Raw genomic sequence first — 24508 nt, forward strand, 5'->3', positions numbered from 1 at the left:
GCTGCTTATCGACCTCTACGGGACAACCCACTTACTGTAGGTGAGACACATGTGTGAAACCCTCCGGTCTTATTACTGACCGAGTGGTTATGTCGCAGTACTTGTTGGCCTGGTAGGAAGATCTGGGTCTCTTTGACATCTTGAGCCTTGGCCTGGGTAAGGGATCTCTTCTTGGCAAAACTTGCTTTTCCTTGATGTCCTGCTGCTGCTTACACTGCCAATCTGCTAGGGAAACAGCTACATCATCTTGACCAGAAGTGAGTGGTGGACAAATCTCCCAATCCCCGGTGCTGTATAGCTGTCGACCAAGAAACAGCTCCGCTGGGGAATAGCCAGTGTCACGGTTGATGCGTTGCAGGGCAAAGAGTGGTTATGGTATCCGACGGTCCTACAGTCGATGTTCCTTGTCTATTTGATGGACCCGTAGCTCCCCGCTCCGTTGGATTGGCTCTTAGGTTGTAGACAGGGGTGGTCCAGTGCTCCACATCCCATTCAGTCATCATTTGCTGCAACTTTCTTGACGTGAATTGACTCCCATTGTCTGATAGAATGCACCGTGGATAACCGTAGCGGCTGAACACCTCATCCTGTAGAACACCGGTGATGCGCCCCGTTGTGGCTTCTGGTATCGGAAAGGCTTCAACCCATTTTGAGAAAAGGTTGGTGCTTACTAGGAGTCCTGTTTTACCCCTTGGTGTTCTAGGGTAAGGTCCCATCAAGTCCAGGGCCATGACGTCCCAAAGACGCTGCGGCCGATTTCCTCGCTGTCTGGGATCTGCCGTCCTCTTGCTCTCCTTGGTACAGGCACAGATGTAGCACCCCTTCACATACTCAAGGATTTCTTTCCACATGCTGACCGGAAGATTCTTCATCAAGTAGACTGATATGTCTCTTCATCTCCTGGATGTCTGGCTTCAGTTCTGTAGTGGAACTTCTCGAGGATGTCCGTCATGTGCTGTCTAGGTATCACGTATCACCTTTACTGCGGGCGTGTTGGAGAAATGAGATCTGTACATTAAGTGTCCTCCGTCAACCCGGAAGTTCTTGTAGCACATCTTGAATTCCCTCAGGACGGGTCGACTATTGGTGTTCTGTCTCCTAATCCGCTGTGTCATGGTCCTACAGGGCTTGCCTTGTCCTTGCCATTGGTTGGTTACTACCAGATCGAAGTTCCTTCTTGATGGTTGTATGAACAGGTTCATTGGGTTCGCTATGGTGATTTTGTAGAAACACCCTCTCAACAATGGTGCTCTTAAATTCAGGTTCCATCGCCAGGTGCCTAGATAAACTGCTCCTAAGTCCATCAGTCCTGCGACATGACACACATCAAAATCGAATTCTGCAATTAACAGAGCCCATCGCATCAGTTTTAACTTTTGAGTCAGAGACCGAGTTCAACCATTTGAGAGCTGCATTATCGGTATACAGCTGAACTTCCTTCCCTCCAAGTAGCCTCTGAATTTGCCCATGGCCCACACCACAGCTAAAGCTACCTTTTCGGCAGTGAAGTAGCGTTGTTCAGTGGGAGATAGCTTTCTGCTGGCATACTCGATCATGTCCCTTCCGCCGTCACTCCTCTCCTGGAATAACACTGCTCCTAAGCTGGTGTCACTGGCATCCATCTGCAGGCACATCTTCCATTGAGGCTCGGGATGGGCTAGACCAGTCGCGTTGCATATCGCAGCCTTAATGCTTTGGTATGCTGCCTTTTCCTTGCTGGTCCATCGGAACGGGCGGTTGTTATGGAGAAGATCGGTGAGTGGTACTGCCTTCTCTTCAAATTGTGGCACGAAGCTGCTATACCATCCACACAAGCCAAGGAACTGATGAATTTGTCACTTCGTCCGTGGGCATTCAGCTTCCTCGATAGCTTGATCCTTTTCCGGTTGCCTTTCTAAGCCTCCAGTTGGAACATGGCCAAGATATTCTACGTGGGAATGAGCGAAGTGGCACTTCTCCAGTTGGCAGGTCAGTCCATGAATTTTCAGTTGTTCCAGCACTTTCTTCACGTGTAAAAGGTGTTCTTTTAAAATTCTTGCTTTGGATTAAGATGCCATCGAGATACACTTAGCAGAAATCTCCAACATATCCTGAGAATACCTCATCCATCAGTTGCATGAAGGTTGCAGGAGCATTCTTCAATCCAAAAGACATTCTTGTAAACTGGTACAATCCTCTTGGTGTCATGAAGGCGGATAGTGGCCCAGAACTTTCCTCAATCTCCACTTGCCAGAATCTGGAGTTGAGATCCAGTGCGCTGAAAATCTTAGATCCACTTACTTGCTTCAGTGAGTCTTTCAGGTCGGGTAAAAGGTAGGCGTCACTAACGGTCTTCTCGTTCAACTTCTGGAAGTCCACAGGCACAGTTGATACTCTCCATTCTTCTTTTTTGGTAGGACGATAGGCGAAGCCCAACAGGATGTAGATGGTTCGATGAGACCTTGCCCTTCCATCTCTTGAATCTTCTGAATGATGAAGTTGTGCTTATCCTGATTGATTGGATATGGGTATTGCTTGATGGGTGAGGAAGTGCTGCATTCAATGGTATGCGTTACAGTGGTAGTCTGTCCTGTTTTATTGGTTATGACTTCTAGAAAGTCCTTTAATTTATATCTCAGCTCCTCTACTTCACTTTGTTGAAGATGCATTAACTGGATATCTCCCAGGTCTAGGTTGACTTCCACAGTGCCAGGCGACCATCAGACGTCAATCTTTTCCCAGAAAGACTTCATGAGCTGCACAGTCTAAGATCACCTTGTATTCTACCATAAAGTCATGACTTAATACGTCACGTATTAGGTTCTGAATCATTGCAACGTTAATTACAATATGCAGGTCCATGCAGTTAGCGGTTAGGTTAGTCTGTCCTTGGATGGAATAGGTTACCCCATCCGGCGCTCCCACTACCCTTCCGAGATGGTGAGGCTTCATAGGCAGTAGTAATCTTGCAACAGTCCCATTTACAAATGAGTGGCTAGCTTGGCTGTCAAGTATTGCTGAAAAATTCTCATTGACTATCCTCAAGATGATAGATGGTCGAGGTTGGCCTGTTCTGCTCACAATCTAACCAATCCCTTTCCTACTTGTCCAGGGCTGCTTGTCTGTCGGGTTTTAAGGCGCATTCCTGTTCCCGGTTCCATACCCCCTCAATCTAGAATGGGCCGGACTTAGTTTTCCGACGTCAAAGCTGAGCATTTGTTCTTCAGGTGTCCCGTTCTTCCACACTGGTAGTATTTTCTATCTGACCTGCTCTCTTCTGTGGCTATACTCTTGTGTTCTCCTTTCAACTGGGTGATGATTCTCAGCAGATCATCAAAGGATGCCGGTTGCGATACCTTCACTAGGGGTCTAATCTTATCATGAAGTAGCTCTACGATGTCTGGTAAGATCTCGTTCTCGCTTCCTCAGGATGCAGCCGCTTGAAGAGCTGGTACTTCTGGAGGACGAACGCGTTAGCTCTCATGCCGATGGGTTGAGCATCAGTCAGTAGCTTCCTTTTCACAGAGCCCTTCACCCCTTCGGAATTAAACCTAGCAAGGAATTCCCTCTTGAAATCAGTCCAGTTTAAGCCCTTCAAGTATTCCACCAAGTAGCGGCTTACCCCTTTAACTGCAGTGTGCCGAGTTGAACGAAGATGTCCTCCGGTAGATTAGTCCTTCCTAGTAGACTGACTGATCCCTCGATGAAGTTCTTCCTGTCACCTGAGGAATTCCTGAAGGCTCTCTATAATCACCTTTGGGTCTAGGTGTCCTGTACTGCCGGTTAGGTTTGAGGGTTTGGAGGTGTGGCGATATGTCGTGTTCGAGTAAATCTATCTTCTACCGCATTAAGGATGCTCTCTCTCATATTCTGCAGAACTCCCTTGATGGTTGAAATCTGATTTTCTAACCTTTCTTCCCTGTCAGAAATACGGCTCCCAAAATTTCCCTCGATGATACAAATTCTCCCCTCAACCTGTTGTTTGATGCCAGAAACCTGGATTTCTACCTCCTCCTTGAGATTCAAGATGTCCCCTTCCAGCTGGCTTACCCTACAATCGATCTGCTCAACCTGTCCCAGTTTTGACCTGATGTCCGATATCTGCTGTGTTAATTGATTGGTGATGTCACTAATTTGGGATGAAGTTTTATCATCTACGACTGAAATTTTTGATTCTAGGCACTGTTCTACTTTGTAAACCTGCATGTATACTTGAGATATTTGTCTAGTTAAAACTGTATTAGCTTCAGAAATCTTGTCATCTACCTTTGAAATATGTTCGGAAATCTGTTCTGTTAAGATAGAATTGATGTCTGAAATTTTGTCATTTATTTTCAAAATGTTGTCGGAAATCTGTTCTATTAAAGTGCAATTGTCTTAGATATGCTCCTTTCCTGCGAACCATGAGACCTTGCTGCGGCGGGGAAGCTTGCGTGTCCCAATGATGCAGATAGCCGAGTCGCAGGTACAACCATATCGGATGGGTATCTGCTGACAGACCAGACTAAGGAATGGTTCATCGAAAAGTGGGGGTAGCAGCCTTTCGGAAGTTGCAAGGGCGGCAGTCTGGATGATTGACTGATATGGCCTTGTAATAATACGCAACATGGCTTCGCTGTGTTGATACTGCTACACAGCTGAAAGCAACGGAAAACTACAGCCTAACTAACTCCAGAGGACATGCAGCTCTCTCTGTATGAATGATGTACTGATGATGGCTTCCTCCCAGGTAAAATATTCTGGAGGTAAACTAGTAACCCATTCGGATCTCCGGTTGCGGACTACACGAGAAGGAAGATGGATACTGACATTCTGCGAGCCGGAGCGTGGAATGTTAGAAGTTTGAATCGTTGTGGTGGTAGATTAGAGAATCTGAAAATGGAGATGGATAGACTAAAGTTAGATGTAGATGGTATAAGAAGTACATTGACAGGAAGAACAGGATTTTTGGTCAGGCGACTACTGAATTATCAACACAGAATCAAACAGAGGAAATGCAGGAGTTGGTTTAGTAATGAATAAGAAAATAGGGCAGCGGGTAAGCTACAACGACCAGTATAGTGAAAGAATTATTGTCGTCAAGATAGCCACCAAACCAATGCCCACCACAATAGTGCAGGTCTATATGCCTACTAGCTCAGCAGATGATGAGGAAATCGAAAGAACATATGAAGAGATAGAAGATTTAATACAGTATGTAAAAGGTGACGAGAATCTAATTGTGATGGGAGACTCGAATGCAGGGGTTGGCCAAGGAAAAGAAGGTAATACAGTACGAGAATTTGAATTGGGACAAAGGAACGAAAGAGGAAATCGGCTGGTTGAATTCTGCACTGATTATAATTTAGTCCTTGCCAATACTTGGTTGAAACACCACAAACAACGGCTTTATATGTGGACGAGACCTGGAGACACTGGAAGGTATCAAATAGACTACATTATGATTAGGCAGAGATTCAGAAACCAGGTGTTGGATTGCAAAACTTTTCCAGGAGCAGACGTGGACTCTGACCACAACTTGTTGGTCATGAAATGCCATCTGAAGATGAAGAAATTGAAGAAAGGAAAGAATGCAAAAAGATGGGATCTAGACAAGTTGAAAGAAAAGAGTGTGAGGGATTGTTTCAAGGAACATGTTGCAAAAGGACTAAATGAAAAGGCTGAAGGAAACACAATAGAGGAAGAGTGGATAGTCATGAAAAATGAAGTCAGCAGTGCTGCTGAAGGAAGGAAGGAAGGAAGGAAGAAAAGATCAACTAAGAATCAGTGGATAACTCAGGAGATATTAGACCTGATTGAGGAACGACGAAAATACAAGAATGCTAGAAATGAAGAGGGCAGAAAAGAATACAGGCGATTAAAGAATCAAGTGGATATAAAGTGCAAGGTAGCTACGGAAGACTGGCTGAAGGAGAAGTGCAAGGATGTCGAAGGTTGTATGGTCTTAGGAAAGGTAGATGCTGCATACAGGAAAATCAAGGAAACCTTTGGAGAAAGGAAATCTAGGTGTATGAATATTAAGAGCACAGATGGAAAGCCACTTCCAGGGAAAGAAGACAAAGCAGAAAGATGGCAGGAGCATATCCAACAGTTGCATCAATGTAAAGATGTAAATAATTTGGTTCTGGAACACGAAGAGGCTGTTGATGCTGATGAAATGGGAGACCCAATTTTGAGGTCAGAGTTTGACAGAGCTGTGAGTGACCTCAATAGGAACAAGGCACCTGGAATTGATGACATTCCCTCTGAATTACTGACTGCCTTAGGAGAAACCAGCATGGCAAGGTTATTTCATTTAGTGTGCAAGATGTATGAGACAGGAGAAGTCCCATCCGATTTTCGGAAGAATGTTGTTATACCTATTCCCAAGAAAGCCGGTGCTGACAGGTGTGAAAATTACCGCACCATTAGTTTAGTATCTCATGCCTGCAAAATTTGAACATGTATTATTTACAGAAGAATGGAAAAACAAGTAGAAGCTGAGTTGGGAGAAGATCAATTTGGCTTCAGAAGAAATGTAGGAACACGTGAAGCAATCTTGACTTTACATCTGATCTTAGAGGATTGAATCAAGAAGGACAAACCCATGCACATGGCATTCGTGGATCTAGAAAAGGCATTCGATAATGTTGATTGGACCAAGCTATTTAAGATTCGGAAGGTGATTGGGATCAGATACAGAGAACGAAGAATTATCTATAATCTGTATAAAAATCAGTCTGCAGTCATAAGAATCGAGGGCTTTAAAAAAGAAGCAGCAATCCAGAAAGGAGTGAGGTAAGGCAGCAGTTTGTCCCCCCTCCTTTTCAATGTTTACATTGAACAGGCAGTAAAGGAAATCAAAACCTTGAGATTTGCCGATGATATTGTTATTTTATCTGAGACTGCAGAAGATCTCGAGAAGCTGCCGAATGGTATGAACAAAGTCTTGGGTAAGGAGTACAAGATGAAAATAAATAAGTCTAAAACAAAAGTAATGGAGTGCAGTCGAACGAAGGCAGGTGATGCAGGAAATATTAAATTAGGAAATGAAGTCTTAAAGGAAGTAGATGAATATTGTTACTTGGGTAGTAAAGTAACTATCGATAGCAGAAGTAAGGAGGGCATAAAATGCAGATTAGCACAAGCAAGAAGAACTTTCTAAGAAAATAAATTTGCTCACTTCAAACACTGATATAGGAATTTGCTCACTTCAAACACTGATATAGGAATTAGAAAGATGTTTTTGAAGACTTTTGTGTGGAGTGTGGCATTGTATGGAAGTGAAACATGGACAATACCTAGCTCAGAAAGAAAGAAAGAGAATAGAAGCTTTTGAAATGTGGTGTTACAGAAGAATGCTGAAGGTGAGATGAACAGATCGAATCACAAATGAACAGATGCTGAATTGAACTGGTGAGAGATAGATTTAGCTAAATTTGACGAGAAGAGATAGAATGATAGAACACATCTTAAGACACCCAGGACTTGTTCAGTTGCTTTTGAAGGAAGTGTAGGTGGTAAGAACGGTAGGGGTAGACCAAGGTATGAATATGACAAGCAGATTAGAGCAGATGTAGGATGCTGTAGTTACGTAGAAATGAAAAGGTTAGCACAGGATAGGGTGGCATGGATGGCTGCATCAAATCAGTCTACGGACTGATGACTCAAACAACAACAACAACAGATATGCTATGGATTTACGGTATGACACTCGAGTTTCTCCCTACTATAAACAATTATCTTCGTTATGACTAGACGACAGGCGTAAACTACATTCAAATACTCTTGTGTACCAGGTACTCTCGGAAGATATCCCTGCTTATCTCTCCAGCAATTTTCGTCATCTTGGTTCTTCACACCTCCATGATATCCCTCCTAGAAATACCTGTACACCGAACAACCACATACCATTGATCATTTACTATCACCGCTTCGGGATGGTGGAATGCTCTTCCCAAATACATCGAGGATGCTGCATCAAAAAGTATATTTAAAACCTCTTACCAGCAGTTCCTCGTTAAGTGCTTCCAGCAAGGTACCTATATGAATGGAACGAGTGATTGTGTGTGAAAATATGAGATTGTTGTACATTAAAATAAAATATTGGGTTAATATGATAATTTAAATTAAATTAAAAACATCCGTGCTGTATTTACGAAGTAGGAGTAGCCTAAACATAGCTAGTATTAACTGTATTTAACTTAGAAGTAGTACTGTAAGGATACAATTAGTTGAATTTCATTTAAAAATTTTATTAAGCTTACTTAATGAAAAATGAAAATGAAAATGAAAAATGAAAATTGAGCAGAATCTAGATGATGATCAGTTTGGGTTCAGGAAAGGAGTAGGAACGAGAGAAGCTATTATAGCACTTAAAACCATCTTGGAGAGAAGAATGGAGCTTAACAGAAATACATATATAGCTTTTGTAGACCTGGAAAAAGCTTTTGACAATGTTCATTGGAAAAGGCTGTTCAAAATTATGAAGGACATTCATTTGGACTGGAAAGACAGAAAAGCAATACTTAACCTCTACATCAATCAAAGAATAAACATCGAAAGTAATGATAAAGTACGCAAGGTGAGAATCAGGAAAGGAGTAAGACAGGGGTGTTCCTTATCTCCATTTCTATTTAATCTGTACATTGAAGAGGCCATGAAAATTTTTAAATCCAAAACACCTGGCATTAAAATAAATGGAACAACTGTACACTGTATTAGATTTGCCAACGATACTGCACTTCTGGCTGACAATGAGATGAACATGCAGATCATGCTCAACAAATTAACATCCATCTTAAAAGATTTCCAACTTAACATTAATGTAAATAATACTAACGTTATGGTTGTAAGCAAATCTAAAATGAAGCCAGAAGCACAGCTCAGAATTGGACATATTTTAATAAAACAGGTGCACAAGTTCTGCTACTTTGGATCAGTTATTGCCGATGGCAACAGATGCACTGTGGAAATAAAAAGAAGGATTTCCCTGTGTAAGAAAGCCTTTGAGGAGAAGAAGCAGCTCTTAACTAATAAATCCTTAAATACTGAACAAAAGAAATTATTTATCAAAAGTTCATTTGGAGTGTGCTGCTATACGGCTGTGAAGGATGGACTCTCTTGAAGGAGGACGTGAAACGACTAGAGGCAGTGGAAATGTGGCTATGGAGGAAGATGACAAGAACTAGCTGGATTGAGAAGAAAACTAATGAAGCAGTGCTTAGAGAAATATACACCCAGAGACATTTAATAACAACGATAAAAAGGAGAAAAGCGTCAGTTTTCGGTCACATTCTCCGGCATAATAACTTCATAAAGAACTTGTTCGAAGGCAAGGTGATGGAAAAGAAAGGCAGAGGGAAACCACGGAAGATCATTGAAGAGGTAGTTGAGATGATGGGATGCCAAGGTTATGGAGAGATGAAAAGGATCGCAGAGAGAAGAGATCAATGGTTGCAGCGACAAGGCAAAGCCTTTAGATAATGATGATGATGATTAAGCTTACTAGTATTTTTACGTTCGTATTTCTTTTGATGTGTATTGAAATGAGTATTTTTTCAAATCTGTATTATGTAGGCAGTTCCTTTTTCTTTCTTCCATCTTTGCGTGTATATATTCATATTTTTGTCTTAAAATTAGTGTTTTTTGTATTTCTTAGTATTTTAAGTTAATCAGTGTCCGTGTATTGGCAAATAATAATATGTGTGTGGTTAAGTGTAAGAAAGGGCCAAGAGCCCTAACTTCGCCACAGAAAATAAAGGCTTTTATCTATCTAACTATCTATCTAACTCGTGAATCAACATCTGAGATTTTGTTATTTACTTTCGAAGTTTGTTCTGTTAAGGTGGAATTGAGTGTCTGTATCATGCTCATTAAGTTGGAACATATTTTGGTTATGTTTACCTTCCAATGACTAGTCCAGTTGTTCGTCCACCTCGATAAAAAAAACCTTTTGAGATCTTCACCGTTTTTAATGAGGTGTCTTCTCGTAGCCATGTCTTCAATGATTTCTTATTGTTGTTTGTCAGAAGAGTTTGTTTTACGAGTTCATCTTGAGTTTGGTGTACAGACATACAGTATTTTTTAGTAAGAGTTGCATTTTGTTCTGATTCCCACTACCGAAAATTATTCTCACGTCCTGTCACACACAGTTGCCAGTTATCATATTCATAAAGACACACATATGGGATGCTGTCAACTGTGTACACTTCTTCTTACGTTATGGCCTTCCAAGGACCAAGTTACAATTTCAATTCTTCCTCCTTAGTTGTTCTTTCCTTTTCTTCCAGTATTCTTTCATTGTTTCACTGTACTTCTTATTCCTGTCTTCAGTCCACTTTGTGCCTGTTTCATTTTCCTTCCTCTCCTGGAATCCTTCCATTTGTAAGACTTTCTTCCTAAAACTCTTTCTTTCCAATAATTCTTCTTCTTGTATGTTGTTCCTTTCCAGGTCTTTCTTGACTTCTTGAATCCAGGTGGTGGTTGATTTCTTTTACCAAAGGTCCTTGAAAATTTGTTTAGTTAGTCTATTGTCATTCATTCTATAAATGTGTCCAAGAAATAGCAATCTCCTTTTCCTTATTTCTGATATGCTTTCTATGTTGTGGTAAATTTCATTGTTACTTCTTAATTTCCAAAACTCTGCAATTCTTAGAGGACCTAATATTTTCCTTATAATTCTTCTTTCTAATATTTCTAATTTATCTTTTTTTTTTTTTTTTTTTTTTTTGCTAGTTGCTTTACGTCGCACCGACACAGATAGGTCTTATGGCAATGATGGGACAGGGAAGGGCTACGAGTGGGAAGGAAGCAGCCATGGCCTTAATTAAGGTACAGCCCCAGCATTTGCCTGGTGTGAAAATGGGAAACCACAGAAAACCATTTTCAGGGCTACCGACAGTGGGGTTCAAACCTACTATCTCCCGAATACTGGATACTGGCCGCACTTAAGCGACTGCAGCTATCGAGCTCGGTTTCTAATTTATCAAGCTTGTAGTTCAGTGCTAGACATTTGCTGGCATACAGGCATTCTGGTTTCACTACTGTGTTGTAGTGCTTAAAGTTTTGTTGATAAGCACTTTTTGTTGCAAGTATTCTTAGTTATACCGCAAGTTCTTTCCATTTTTTGTATCCTCTCCTCTATAGCAGATTTTTCCAACCCATTTTCTTGAATTGTCTCACCCAAATATTTGAATTTCTTTACCTTTTCTATTTGACCAATATCCGTTACTAAAAACTTCGGGGCACTTTTTATATTCAACAAAAATTTTGATTTCTCGGCAGAGATTCTCAAGCCTGTCATGTTGGCTGTCTTTTCAAGGAGACTGACTTGCATTGCTGCATCTGTACGGCTTTCTGAAAGTATGGCAAAGTCATCTGCAAATGCTAGGCAATTTATTGCAACACCTTTGTTCTTTTTCCCCAGCACGAGTGGCAATATTGTTTAGTTAGTCTATTGTCATTCATTCTATAAATGTGTCCAAGAAATAGCAATCTCCTTTTCCTTATTTCTGATATGCTTTCTATGTTGTGGTAAATTTCATTTCTTTCAGTTTTTCATTCCAAATTCTTACAATTTTTTCCATGACACAATTGAAAAGGAGTGGAGATAAACCATCGCCCTGCCTGACACCTGTATTTATTTTGAAAGGTCGAGATATTTCACCCATAAATTTTACTTTCGAGATAGTGTCTGTGTACACTACTTTATTTACAAATTATATACACATTATACACACACGCTAATAAACTGCCATCTTGAACTGACTCGAAGAAGGAGAATAAAAAGAAGAGGAGAAGAATAAGACTGCCACATTAACATGTCAACCAATTACAAACACAACAAAATCACAAGTTCACACACTTGACTAACGACTTTCACTAACAAGTCTCGCTAACAACTCGACACCATCTCCCAAGACTGCCTCTTTATATACATTGCCTGGCCAGACTCCGAGAAAAGTATGACCCAAGACGTTTTTCTCGAATCTTCTTGAGTCTCCAATATCCTATGTACAAATGGATTGTACATTCTATAAACCTCTAGTGACAAAGATGCATTGTTCTGGACTATTGCCCTTTGTTGCACAACATTAGATTGGATTTATACATTATATTTACAGGTACTGTAATAATAAATTATATTTGTGAAAATGATATTTGTTCGTGGCGTCAACCTCCGTAGATCTTTTGCCACTACTTACACCATATGATATGAACTTGCATATAATTGTAATTGCGAAAGTGTAGTGTGTTGAATGTGAGGAAAGGAACGTTAAGGATGACACAAACACCCACTCCCCAGGCCAGGGATATAATCATTTACAATTAAAAACTCCTGACCCGGCCGGGAATCGAACCCAGGACTGCCGGGTGACAGATGGACGCGTTGCCCCCTATACCGCGGGGCCGGACAATAAATTACATACTATTAATTAAGTGTTCTTACATTAGTCACATTAATATACATACAGCAGTAGTGTCGTGACATAACCTCATGTTTTGTTACACAAGACAGATTATAGAACACACAAATAATTAATAATATGACCAAGATTTATACCTAATAAAGTCCATACATAACTATGTAAATAATAATAATAACAATAATAATAATAATAATAATAATAGACTTAAACAACTTCATAGCCACACCTCACAAATACTAATAATAAATAATAATAATAATAACACCTACTAACCAAACTCAATAGTTTCACTATTTATACTTGGGTTTAAAGAATTCTTTCCAAGTTATACTACTCCATTACTCTTGCATAAGTATCATCATCTACTGCTGAGTCATCACACCATATTACTACAGTCTCCTCGGCACAATTTGGCAAAAGTTCAGCACGTGCAGCAGTTTTTCAATGCAGACATCTAGTCGCAATTGCACAGTCATTTGTTTCTTTTTCATAGGTAATAAATTTTCGTAAGGCTCAATGGGTCAGACAGCAGCGCGTCAGCCTCTCACTGCTGGATACCGTGGTTCACATCCCGGTTACTCCACGTGAGATATGTGCTGGACAAAGCGGAGGCGAGACAGGTTTTTCTCCGGGTACTCCGGTTTTCCCTGTCATCTTTCATTCCAGCAACACTCTCCATTATCATTTCATAGCATCTATCAGTCATTAATAAATCACTTTGGGAGTGGCGACCCCATCGTCCTAATAGCCTATATAGGATTCATTCATTACATCCCTCACCCAGTCAATGACTGGAGAACAGCTTGTAGGTTTTCAATAAATTTGTGTATTATTCTGTATAAAGAGCAATATAATGTAAAACAAAAGCTATAGGTTTCCACCAATTCAATACTATTTATTGTAACCTTAAAAAAGTTACATATATTTGATGAAACCCGTTTCCGTCATGCTAGAGACCATCATTAGTCAAAATCAAGTTAAGGCAAGACATGAATTATAGATAAAATTTATGAAGCAAGCATGTGTTGTTGAAATTCAGTGCAAGACAAGTAAAGATTTGGATGTTAAACACCCATCACGATCACACGTCTTGTGTAAGTTCTCAGTTTTTTCCCCCAATTTGAAGAATGCACTTCACAGATTTGTTCTTTCTGCCAGAAAGTAATCAATTACTGATTTTATTCTTCTGTCACCCCAGCCATATCTTGTAATTTTCTTGGTGTTTTTCTTCCCAAACCATGCATTCCCCATAATTATTACATTCCTCTCACAAAGCTCAACTAATTTCTCTCCTTCTTCATTCTGTTTCCCATATCTATATGATAACTTCTGCCATTCTTTGTCTTTCGTTTCCCACCTGTGCATTTAAGTCTCCCATTATAATCACTTCCACATCAATTATCTCAGCTTCTAGTTTCTCCTAGAATCCCTCAATATCTTCCTCTTTGTTCCCTGACTGTGGTGTATACACCTGAACGAAGTCCTTCACTTTGTTCCTCATTTTTAGTCTAATTTTCATTATCTTGTCGCTGATGTATTCTACCATATCAACATACTCCTCCAAGCTATTTCGAAATTATCAGTCCCACTTCATTTTTTACCCCTCGGCCCCCACTCCAGTATGGTATAGCGTATATCCTTTCCTTATTCTCTTCATTCCTTTCCCCCTCCATTTAACTTCGCTCAACCCCATTTCTATAACCTCTTTCTTCATAAAATCCACCATTTCTTCAGCCTTTCCTGTTAGGGTCATAAGGCTAATCGTGATTATGCCCACCTTCGTGATGTTGGCTACTAGTCACCCATTTTTCAGTTCCCCCATTGCTCAAAGAACTGCAAGTCGCTTGCAGGATATGCCCTAAACTTTTCTGTGGCAAGTTCAGAAGTACCATATCATATATAGGCTATTACTGTACTACGGTGGGGTCACCGCTCCCAGAGGCATTTTATATCTACTGCCAGGTGCAACTTTAAGCCTCTCCTCGTAGGTACTGACACCTTTTGCAACCACTTCACTGAAGTACAGACATTACTTACAGGAGAAAGTTCTTCCATTTTATCCGCCGTTGAGACTGGAATCTTCTTCTGCCATCTAAACTGCTGACCATGTCCTTTCCGGTGAATTTATGTGTCATTTCCTACACAAATACTTCACCTAGCCTCCAAAGGGAGGGCTCCTCGCCCATAGCTCTTGGTACCCCTTTGGGTGTCAAGTTTAGTAATGGTCGCTTGACCCTTGGCCAGACAGTCGCAGGTAGTACCATCTACTGTCAAATATGGTAGCAGGATTATCCTGACCTGACTGTGATCATCAAATCAATATGGGAGAAAAATAACTAGCACTTAAATATTACCGAGAGGCTATTCAATGTAAAAGATGCACATCTGATTAGAAGCCGTAATCTGCAAGCAACTTAAGGATTCATTGTAATTATGGTTCAGTATCGAAATCAGGGCATCGGCTCAGAAAACATCTACAGTGGCAAGCCTCTCTTTCATGGAGTCACCTTCCAAATAAAGGTTAAGATTACGATGATTCTAAGATCAGCAATAAAATGGACAGTAATAAAAATGTCTTGCAACACTACAGCAGTGTGATCTGTTCCAGGGAGAACTAGCTCCAATTGATGTCGCTTCCAGAGATGTGAGGAAGTAGAAACACTAGCCCATGTGCTAGGATATTGTTCTAAAGGAGAACTAATCAGGAATGCTCAGCACTACACGTTCAGATAAACATCACATCAGCACTCAAGAAAACAGAATTCAGTGTAAAAAGATGTACATTGCTTGGTGGAAGTTGAAAGTACCAGATGTGCAAATATCGTAGCAATTAATAAGACAGCAAAGACAGTTATTATTTCGGACCCAAAAATTCACTTTGTAAAGAATGGTAAGAAGACATAGCAGAAATAAGCTCCGTATCTTCCACGTATTCCTCACATAAGTGAGAGATATAACGCAGTTGATTTTATATGGGAGGTACATGCCTTCACTTTGGTGCTCATGGGATTTCATTGAAGTGGACATATGCTCAACCGTGACATGACATCTGGGAATGACAGATCAACAGATATTATTAGAGGAATTTTAAAAGATGCAGTGCATATGCTAAATAACCAGTGATAAATAGCTTGTAAGATACTATTTAGTAGTTACCCTGGACCTCAATGGTAATCTTAACTTCAAGGCAGGATCCACTCCTTTCTGGAATAACTTTTTGTATTATTCCAGATTAGTTTCAAAACATTTAACACAAAACTTTCTTAGCACAAACTCACGAATTTGCAGTTTTTCAGAGTTTGTGTTATCAAAGTTTTACCGTTTTATAATAATGCTATTACTTTTGCATCCCACCAACTACTTTTACAGTTTGTGGAGACAATAAGGGCCCTGGATTAGATTCCCAGCCAGGTCAGAGATTTTTACCAGGATCTGAGGGCTGGTTCCAAAGGTTCACATACCCTACGTGACAACAATATTGACGAGCAAACTGACACCGAGATAGTTGCCTCAGTCTAAAAAGCCAAGAATAACTGCTGAAAGGATTTACAGCAATGACAAAGCACCATCACCTAATTGGCAGGTCTCAAGACTGAGTAGTGATCAGTTTGTACGTGAAGGCCCATAAAAGGAACACAAGCTGGAGACAATATTCTTGGAGCAGCTGAAGTAGCCACAGAAGTCCTCTCACAAGCGGTACAGAGACACCTTGTATACCCAGCCATCTTGCAAGGTGCCTCTGCATAAGGGTGACTGCTTCACAGGATACCACATTAGTATTAGCATCATTAGCAAAACTTCATATTAATTTTCATTCAAGGATATACTGTAAATCAATTGTTATATAGCATCTATATATATTATCTAACAAGCTACTTTCCAGTACAGTAATAACAATTGTGAGAAAACACCTGAGTAAATTTCAGTAAGTCACTCCTCATTTTAAAGTGTTTAATATGAGAGTCCTTGGAAAAATACCATAGTAGTTATATAAGACAATTTTCCTACATTACTTTCTTCAAGGAGTTTTATGGTCTTCTGCCAAGAACTTCAGTGTGCAGCTAGATACTGTGTGGCAACTGGTGTGATACCAAAGTCCTCAGCCACATACAGTATGGCAGCGGTATAATCACTAATACTAGCACGAAGTTACTACGAGCTGTGGTTTGAAGCTTTGTTGTTATAAACCTATGGAATTACCTTTGCTGTATAAAATTGAATATGCAAATCAATATACTTCAATATCTGCTAGAGGGCATCCCCACAGATCCTACAAAGGCTCATTTGAGAGAATTTGAGTTCAGAACATTTCTATGGCAGCAACTAGATAACAAAGACCGAGTAGTTTTACCCAGGTTCACTGGACCAATGACTTTACTTTTTTTTTAATTTTTATGCAGCACAAGTCACTAGTTCATAAGCAAAAATGCACAGTCTCCCAGGTGTACTCTAGTTATCCAGTCCTCAGGATGAGATGCAGTACTGCATCAAGTCAACTGGGTTAAACAGTGAATTAAATTATCATGCTTTTATTTTATTATTTCTATTTTTCCTCCTAATGAGACCGCACTGATGTGCTGAATTTGCCACTTAAGTGGGTTTCTCTTGAACTTTCGCATTCCATCGTAATGACTGATGTCACAGAAGCGACAGTTTTGTGTGAGAACAAGTCTCAGGTAGACCCCAAGGCACCGGACTCCCCATCTATTATTTTTATAGTAAAGAATTATATTTTAGATTAATTTATATTTGTTTACAAAGTACAGTACTTCTACACTTTTTTCATATCAATAAAATTAATAATTTTAATTTAAAAAACAAAGAAAGTTAAATATATTACCGTATCAGCTTTCCTCTTGACTGAATCTTTTCCATATTCTTCCAATTCTTCTTGAACTTCATCATCCTCACTACCAGATGACGAATATTCTTTACCAGAAAGTTCTTCTGTTTCAACCATTTTCTACAATGAATTCATAACACATTAGGTACATAAAAGCAAAGTTTATTTTCTAAAAACAAATGTACAAACATTCAGGTTACAAACATGTGAGTCAACAAAAGGTATTATTTCTGCATTACAGGTTACTATTTATAAAAACCACATTAAAATCTTCATTAAAGCTTAATTGCCTGATTAACCAAATTTGTCAATTACTGTATATACACTGGCCGGCAAAAAAAGTGGATCACTTTGAAAATGTTGATTTTCTGTTCGCTAAAACAAATTTTTAAGGACATATTTCATTTTGTGATGTTCCTCTTTATAAATAAATGTTTTCAGCACTCTCTGGTAAGTGTGTGGTGCATATGGTCCGAATTGATCGACTATTAGAGATAATTTTCCATGCCATTAGCTTTTATGACGATCCCTTTTAACTTTTATGGTTTTATGACGGTCCCTTTTAACGTGGTTCCTCGCCCCCTAATCAAGCGTTAAAGTTACTGTAAACATTTGCAGTGATAAGATGTTCTTTGTAAAAACTCTGGGGAGTTCCAAATCAGTTTTTGTTCGATCCTTGATGAGTCAAGATGCCTCTAAGTAGAGAAAATGTTGCACGCGTAATCGCCTTGGTTGAAGACGGTCGCAGCCTTCGGTATGCGGCCCATGCTGTAGGAGCATCTTATGGAAGTGTACAACGGGCCGTGCAACGTTATCGTGAACGTGGAACATGCGAAAGGAGACCGGGATCTGGACGTCGACGAATTACGAACACCAGGGATGAACGATTTCTTGTCCTCCAAGTCTTGAGAGACCGAAGAACAACAGCGGTTCAGGCGAGAAATCGTCTAGAGGCTACAAGAAATGTCCGTGTGAGTGAGAGAACCATAAGACGAAGGCTCCAGGAGGCTAACCTTACTTCAAGAAGGCCCGCTACAGGGCCACTATTAACGGGGCAGCATCGGAAAAGACGACTCGAGTTCGCGATGCAGCATCGAAACTGGACCGTTCAGGACTGGAGCATGGTGCTTTTTACAGATGAGAGCCGCTTCTGTCTGAGATCTCCAGATGGGCGAGAAAGAGTGTGGAGGAGGCCTGGAGAGCGATTCTCACCCGTAACTCTCTCCCAAAGGACACCATTTGGGGGAGGCTCTGTGATGGTGTGGGGTGGCATAAACTTTGAATCCCGTACTGAGCTTGTGATTCTTGATGGCGGTTCTCTCACTGCTCACCGCTATGTGGAAGAAGTTATGCAGGATCATGTTGTCCCATTTGCACAATTTACGGGCGACAATTTCATTTTAATGCACGACAATGCTCACCCACACGTCGCCCGTATCGTCACCCGTTACCTAGAAGAAGTTGGAATTCAAACTCTAGACTGGCCAGCAAGGAGTCCTGACCTAAATCCCATAGAGCACGTATGGGATATGATTGGGAGAAGACTTCGGTCTCAGAATATCAAGACTCTGGCTGAACTGAGGGCACGATTGGTGACAGAATGGAACAGTATTCCTCAGGAAACAATTAGGAATTTAGTGCGCAGTGTACCACAACGCCTCCAGGAGGTCATCACTGCCAGAGGCGGAAACACCAGATTTTAATGTCTCTAGTGGTTTGCTAAAACATTTTCTGACAGTGTAAATTTAAAATTGGAGTTAACTTAAATACAGTGAAAGACATGCAAATGAGTAAAATTTACAAGAATTACAGAAACGATAAAATGTCATAATAAAGTGAATGTCAGATAAATTTTGAAAGTGAATTTAGTGTTAAACGTGAAGGTAACATAATGTTTGATTAGTATTATCAGTATTATTATTTATTTAGGACACTGGACTAACACTATATCCATTGAAACAATTTTTTTCAAAGTGATCCACTTTTTTTGCCGGTCAGTATATTAACACTGGTATTTCAGTTAAAACTCTCTAGTAAACACGAGTCCTTAAGGTGATGGTAAACTGTCAACTTTTCTTTGAAAAATAAACTAGGTGGGTCACATTTAACAAATCCATATTATTTACAATAAACCATTATTGCATATAATTCCAGAAGTCTTGAAATGTTTTTCAACACCTTGTCATTTTGATACCAAGTGGAAACAAACATGCCAAATAAGTACATTCTGGTAAGGATTAGAATATGCGAGTCAATCTGAACTAATGATTTTTCTGCATTAGACGATCTATCATATAAGCTCCGTCCTGTGTTAAAAAAGAACCCATCACAGATAACACAAGAGGAGTTCCCATAATGAACTTCAGTATCGGTCTTTTTTCACCAAGACAAAAATAACAAATCCTTTTAACAGAAGAATGTAACAAGATGAATTCATTTTTACTTATGTAACAACACAGTGTATATTTAGCATTAAGACTCAAGGAATAGATGGACAGACATGGTGAAATCAGAGGTCAGCAAGAGGAATGCAAAGTGGGAGGACACAGAGGAACAGAAACTATACTCTGACAGGAAGAAGTGGCGAGCGCTTGTATACCACACCAGGAAAACTGGAACTGGAAAATGATGATGATGACTCACAAGTGGATTTTTAAATCATTGCGTTACAATTTGTAATAACAAAATTTTGTAATAATGCAGTGTATATTTAGCATGGAGACTCGACAAGTGGACTTTTTAAAACCATCGTGCTATATTTTAATTTTTTTAAAGAATCCGACCAATTTATGATGGCTCTCTGAATGTAATCCATGAGGAACTATTTTTTACAAACATCGGACAATAAAATGGTCTTTTCCTTTTACACTATATAGTAATACTCTGAAAAAAATTAGCTAATAATGTATATATGCTAAAATCTCTCATGATAGAACATTCAAAAAGATTTTATATATTGCTCTAAGGTCAATAGTCTAATTTTAATCAGCTGTTTAGATAGTTAAGAAAGGAGATTTTACACAAACTTGTTGGCTACTGTAATTCTATACACAATTACAGCATGTAACATTACCAGGTGATAGAAATGCACAGAGCTGTATATAGAATAATTTTACCTCTTTTCTAGAACTTTATTATGATATATAGGAGATATTTGTGCAGTCAAATGTTTTATGTTATAATGCAATTATAAATTGCTAGGTATTTGAGAAGGTTTATCTGTGTACATACATATGTAATTTACTCAATGTCCTTGTTTGCTTAACCCTAGGCTGATGATGGCATAAAAAATGCCAAAACCGGTACCTAAAAATTGACATTTTAATTATATCACATTTTAAGTAGTATTGAACAGGTGGAGAATCCTACCCTTTATCATTGAATGTAAATCTTTTTTTAATACGGACCAATTATGAAGTTTTTGACGTTAAGCAAACACAGCAGGTCGTAGCACGGGCCCTCTGTGTTCCACAGTGTGATCTCAAGATTATGGCAACGATTCCACCAGAGAGGAAACGTGTCCAGGCGCTACAGTACGGGACGTCCGCAGTGTACAACACCACAAGAAGACCGATATCTCACCATCAGTGCCCGCAGACAACCACGGAGTACTGCAGGTAGCCTTGCTCGGGACCTTGCCACAGCCACTGGAACACTTGTCTCCAGACCCCAGTCTACAGACGACTGAACAGACATGGTTTATTCACCCGGAGACATGTAAGGTGCATTCCACTGACCGCTGCCCAGGAGAGCCCGTAAAGCCTGGTGTCAAGAACATAGTACATGGTCATTGGAACAGTGGTCCCAGGTTATGTTCACGGACGAGTCCAGGTATAGTCTGAACAGTGATTCTCGCCAGGTTCTCATCTGGCGTGAACCAGGAACCAGATACCAACCCCGTAATGTCCTTGAAAGGGACTTGTATGGAGGTAGTGGTTTGATGGTGTGGGGTGGGATTATGATTGGTGCATGTACACCCCTGCATGTCTTTGACAGAGGAACTGTAATAGATCAGGTGTATCGGGACGTCATTTTGCACCAGTATGTCCGCCTTTTCAGGGATGCAGTGGGTCCCACCTTCCTTCTGATGGATGATAACACACGGCCCCACCAAGCTCCCATCGTGGAGAAGTACCGTGAAACAGAAGATATCCGGCGAATGAAGTGGCCTGCCTGTTCTCCAGACCTAAACCCCATCGAGCACGTCTGGGATGCTCTCGTTCAACGTATTGCTGCACGTCTTCAAACCCCTATGAACCCCTATGACACTTCAGGTGCTCCGATAGGCACTGGTGCAAGAATGGGAGGCTATACCCCAGCAGCATCTCGACCACCTGGTCCAGAATATGCCAAGCCGTTGTGCGGCCTGTGTATGTGTGCATGGTGATCATATCCCATATTGATGACGGGGTACATACGCAGGAAACAGTGGCGTTTTGTAGCACAGGTGTTTTGGGACGGTTTTCTCAACTTATCACCAATACTGTGGACTTACAGATATGTTTCATTTGTGTTCACTATGTGCCTATGCTATTAGCACCAGTTTTGTGTGGTGCCACGTTGTTATAAATTTACTCATTCGGAACAAATATTTCTGGTTCCCTATGGAAATCAGCATCTTTATCATCAACAGTTTTGACTACGGTGAACTATTGTAAGAGCCAATACGGTAAGAAACGTGGTAGACGGCATAAGGCTGAACTGTTGTATGATCACTTAACCATTGTTTAGGCTCTCCTTGCACATACGATAGTATTACATAGCATATCTTCACACATACGCATACAACAGTGTACCGATGTAACAGTGATTGGAAACTAGAAGTGTGGGGGCAGGGGGCAAAAAATGTACAGACAACAAAAAGTACCCGAATTTCTGGGATATAACGGATCGGGGGGGGGGGGGGGAAATTACATCAAAACTGAAAAAAAAAAAAAAATAAAGCAACAAAATGGTAAGTTTTTGAAGCTCTCTGAGCAAATTTTGGCAGAAAGGTTAAGGTTGACAGTTTACCGACTTAAATGCGGTAATAATAGAGTTTTTTTAGATTTTAATTCAATACTATACAGCAAAACTATCACCAAAGGAACAACGGTATGCACTATCCAGCGTCTTGGTAGGTGTGCTAGGTTCCAACTGATGAGCCCAGCCTAGCACACGGGGGCGAAACGCTGGCAACCAGGAATGAGTTGGCTGGAAAATTTATAATGTCCAATAACGGACCATTTATATTGGTATTATAAATTTACTCATTCGGAACAATTATTTCTGATTCCCTATGGGAATCAACGTCTACATCATCTGATGGCCAAGCAGGCATCAATTTTTGATAATGAGACAATGTCTCTCATAGTGCATTGGCACTGCCGGTGGCTACAGTTAGCCTACGCAGTGGCCTCCACGGTATGCACTATCCAGCGTCTTGGTAGGTGTGCTAGGTACCAACTGATGAGCCCAGCCTAGCACACGGGGGCGAAATGCTGGCAACCGGGAATGAGTTGGCTGGAAAATTTATAATATCCAATAACGGACCATTTATATTGGTATTACAATATTACACGTCAGCTTCTTCTTCTACCGTTTTTTCACACACCTGTGGGGTCGCGGGTGCAAACTGTTTGCACATGTGGATTTGGCCCTGTTTTAGGACCGGATGCCCTTCCTGACGCCAACCCTATATGGAAGGATATAATCACTATTGCGTGTTCCTGTGGTGGTTGGTAGTGTAGTCTGTTGTGTGAATATGGAGAAGAAAGTGTTGAGACAAACACAAACACCCAGTCCCCAGACCAGAAGAATTAATTATAGGCGATTAAAATCCCCGACACGGCCGGGAATCGAACCCGGGACCTTCTGAACCGAAGACTGACCATTCAGCTAATGAGTCGGACGAACAATATTACACATGTATTACAATTAAATAGAAGTACGGCGTGATTATAAATTAAAAATCGTTAAGTACTTGACCACACACTAATAAACTAACAGACACTAAAGATACCCCTGCTACCCTTCTTCACAGCACATGCAAAGTCCCCACTACTATACTTGCTGTGGCGTTATACAAATCACTTAGCCACGACGAACGATATTTTGTGCAAAAGGGCTTGTACAAATTGCGTTTTAAACAAATCATATAAGTCTTAGTTCCAGCCAGCTAAAAGGAATTACAATGTTTTCTCCACAAAGATGGAGGGGGGGCACACCCCTCCCCCTTACTAATCTTCATTACCCGTACCGATAAGACACAGCCAAAACAAGTCACAAAATCGTCCTTTTTGCATTTACGATAGTTACCTCTGACGTCAAGAAGTATATCTACCAGACGCACCCGATTGATAATCCAGAGACTCTGAATTATCACTCTACCGGTATTGTGGGATTGTAACCTATAAATGTATTCCTCAGCAACTTGGTAAGCTACAGGAGTCAAACGTCATAAAGTGTCTACTTATGAGCCTTACCATACGAAACTAGGCCCTTGGAAACTCAAAAGGGCATATCTGATTTATATGGAATACTATGTTGTTGTTGTTTTTATTTTATTCCTGTACAAAGAAAGCAATATAAAACTCACCTTTCTCAACATTTCGTTAAAATTACAATATAAAGCTAGCGGCGACGACGACTATAGTATCTGAATCACACCAAGTGTGCAATACCACAAAACAGTATAAACGAAAGGACACTACACAACACTAATCGACCATAGTGTACTACAACAGGGCCAACAACAACACTGACATGCCGTCATTGAAAAGCACGTGGTGGGGTAGAGGTGGAGGCTTCTTCTTCCTCTGCTTCTTCTTCTACTCCTTCTTCTCTTTTAACGTCTGCTTGAAATGTTGTTTGGGCTCCTTGTAATTTTCGCCCAGTACGGGAGTTATGAAACACCATACAGATATGTGTAGAAATATAAATAAATAAACAAATGGGAGCACTGTATTATACACACGACAGAAAACACATTATGGACTTCTTCTTCTTGCTGATGGGAGGGGGGGTTGGTTTTTTGGACTATTACCCAGTCACCATATTTAGGGATTATCGTCCCGTTTTTTGGTGATAAAAACTGATAGTCCACACGTATCACACGTTATAGAATTTTATTCACTCGTGTACTTGTAATGATAATATCAGTACAAATCATTATCTAGAGCAGGGCCTCTCAAACGCTCAAAATCACACGCATGCATATCGAAGCGCAGAAACTCCGTGCACTGTGCATCGTTCCGTTTCGGCTCATCTCGGCTTGACTCGGATGGTGTAGTGCGCT

The 24508-nt window shown here is 40.4% G+C and overlaps 1 protein-coding gene across 2 annotated transcripts in view; it reads right to left on the bottom strand.

Annotated features, from left to right (window-relative positions):
- Mat89Ba (nucleolar protein 6 Mat89Ba) overlaps window positions 1-24004 on the bottom strand; it is a 332508-nt gene extending 308504 nt beyond the window's left edge. The window contains exons 1-2 of one of the 2 annotated variants that reach the window (XM_067137975.2): window positions 23810-24004; window positions 17230-17352 (exon numbers count right to left, since the gene is read on the bottom strand). In XM_067137975.2, the coding sequence (XP_066994076.2) occupies window positions 17230-17352; window positions 23810-23821 (135 nt within the window). In that variant the 5' untranslated portion in view covers window positions 23822-24004. Of the gene's footprint in view, window positions 1-17229; window positions 17353-23809 lie in introns of those variants that run through there. The other variant, XM_067137976.2, reaches the window with a different exon arrangement.
- Between the last annotated feature and the right edge of the window lie 504 nt (window positions 24005-24508).

Source organism: Anabrus simplex, chromosome 1 (assembly GCF_040414725.1).
Source record: "Anabrus simplex isolate iqAnaSimp1 chromosome 1, ASM4041472v1, whole genome shotgun sequence".
Taxonomy (NCBI): domain Eukaryota; kingdom Metazoa; phylum Arthropoda; class Insecta; order Orthoptera; family Tettigoniidae; genus Anabrus; species Anabrus simplex.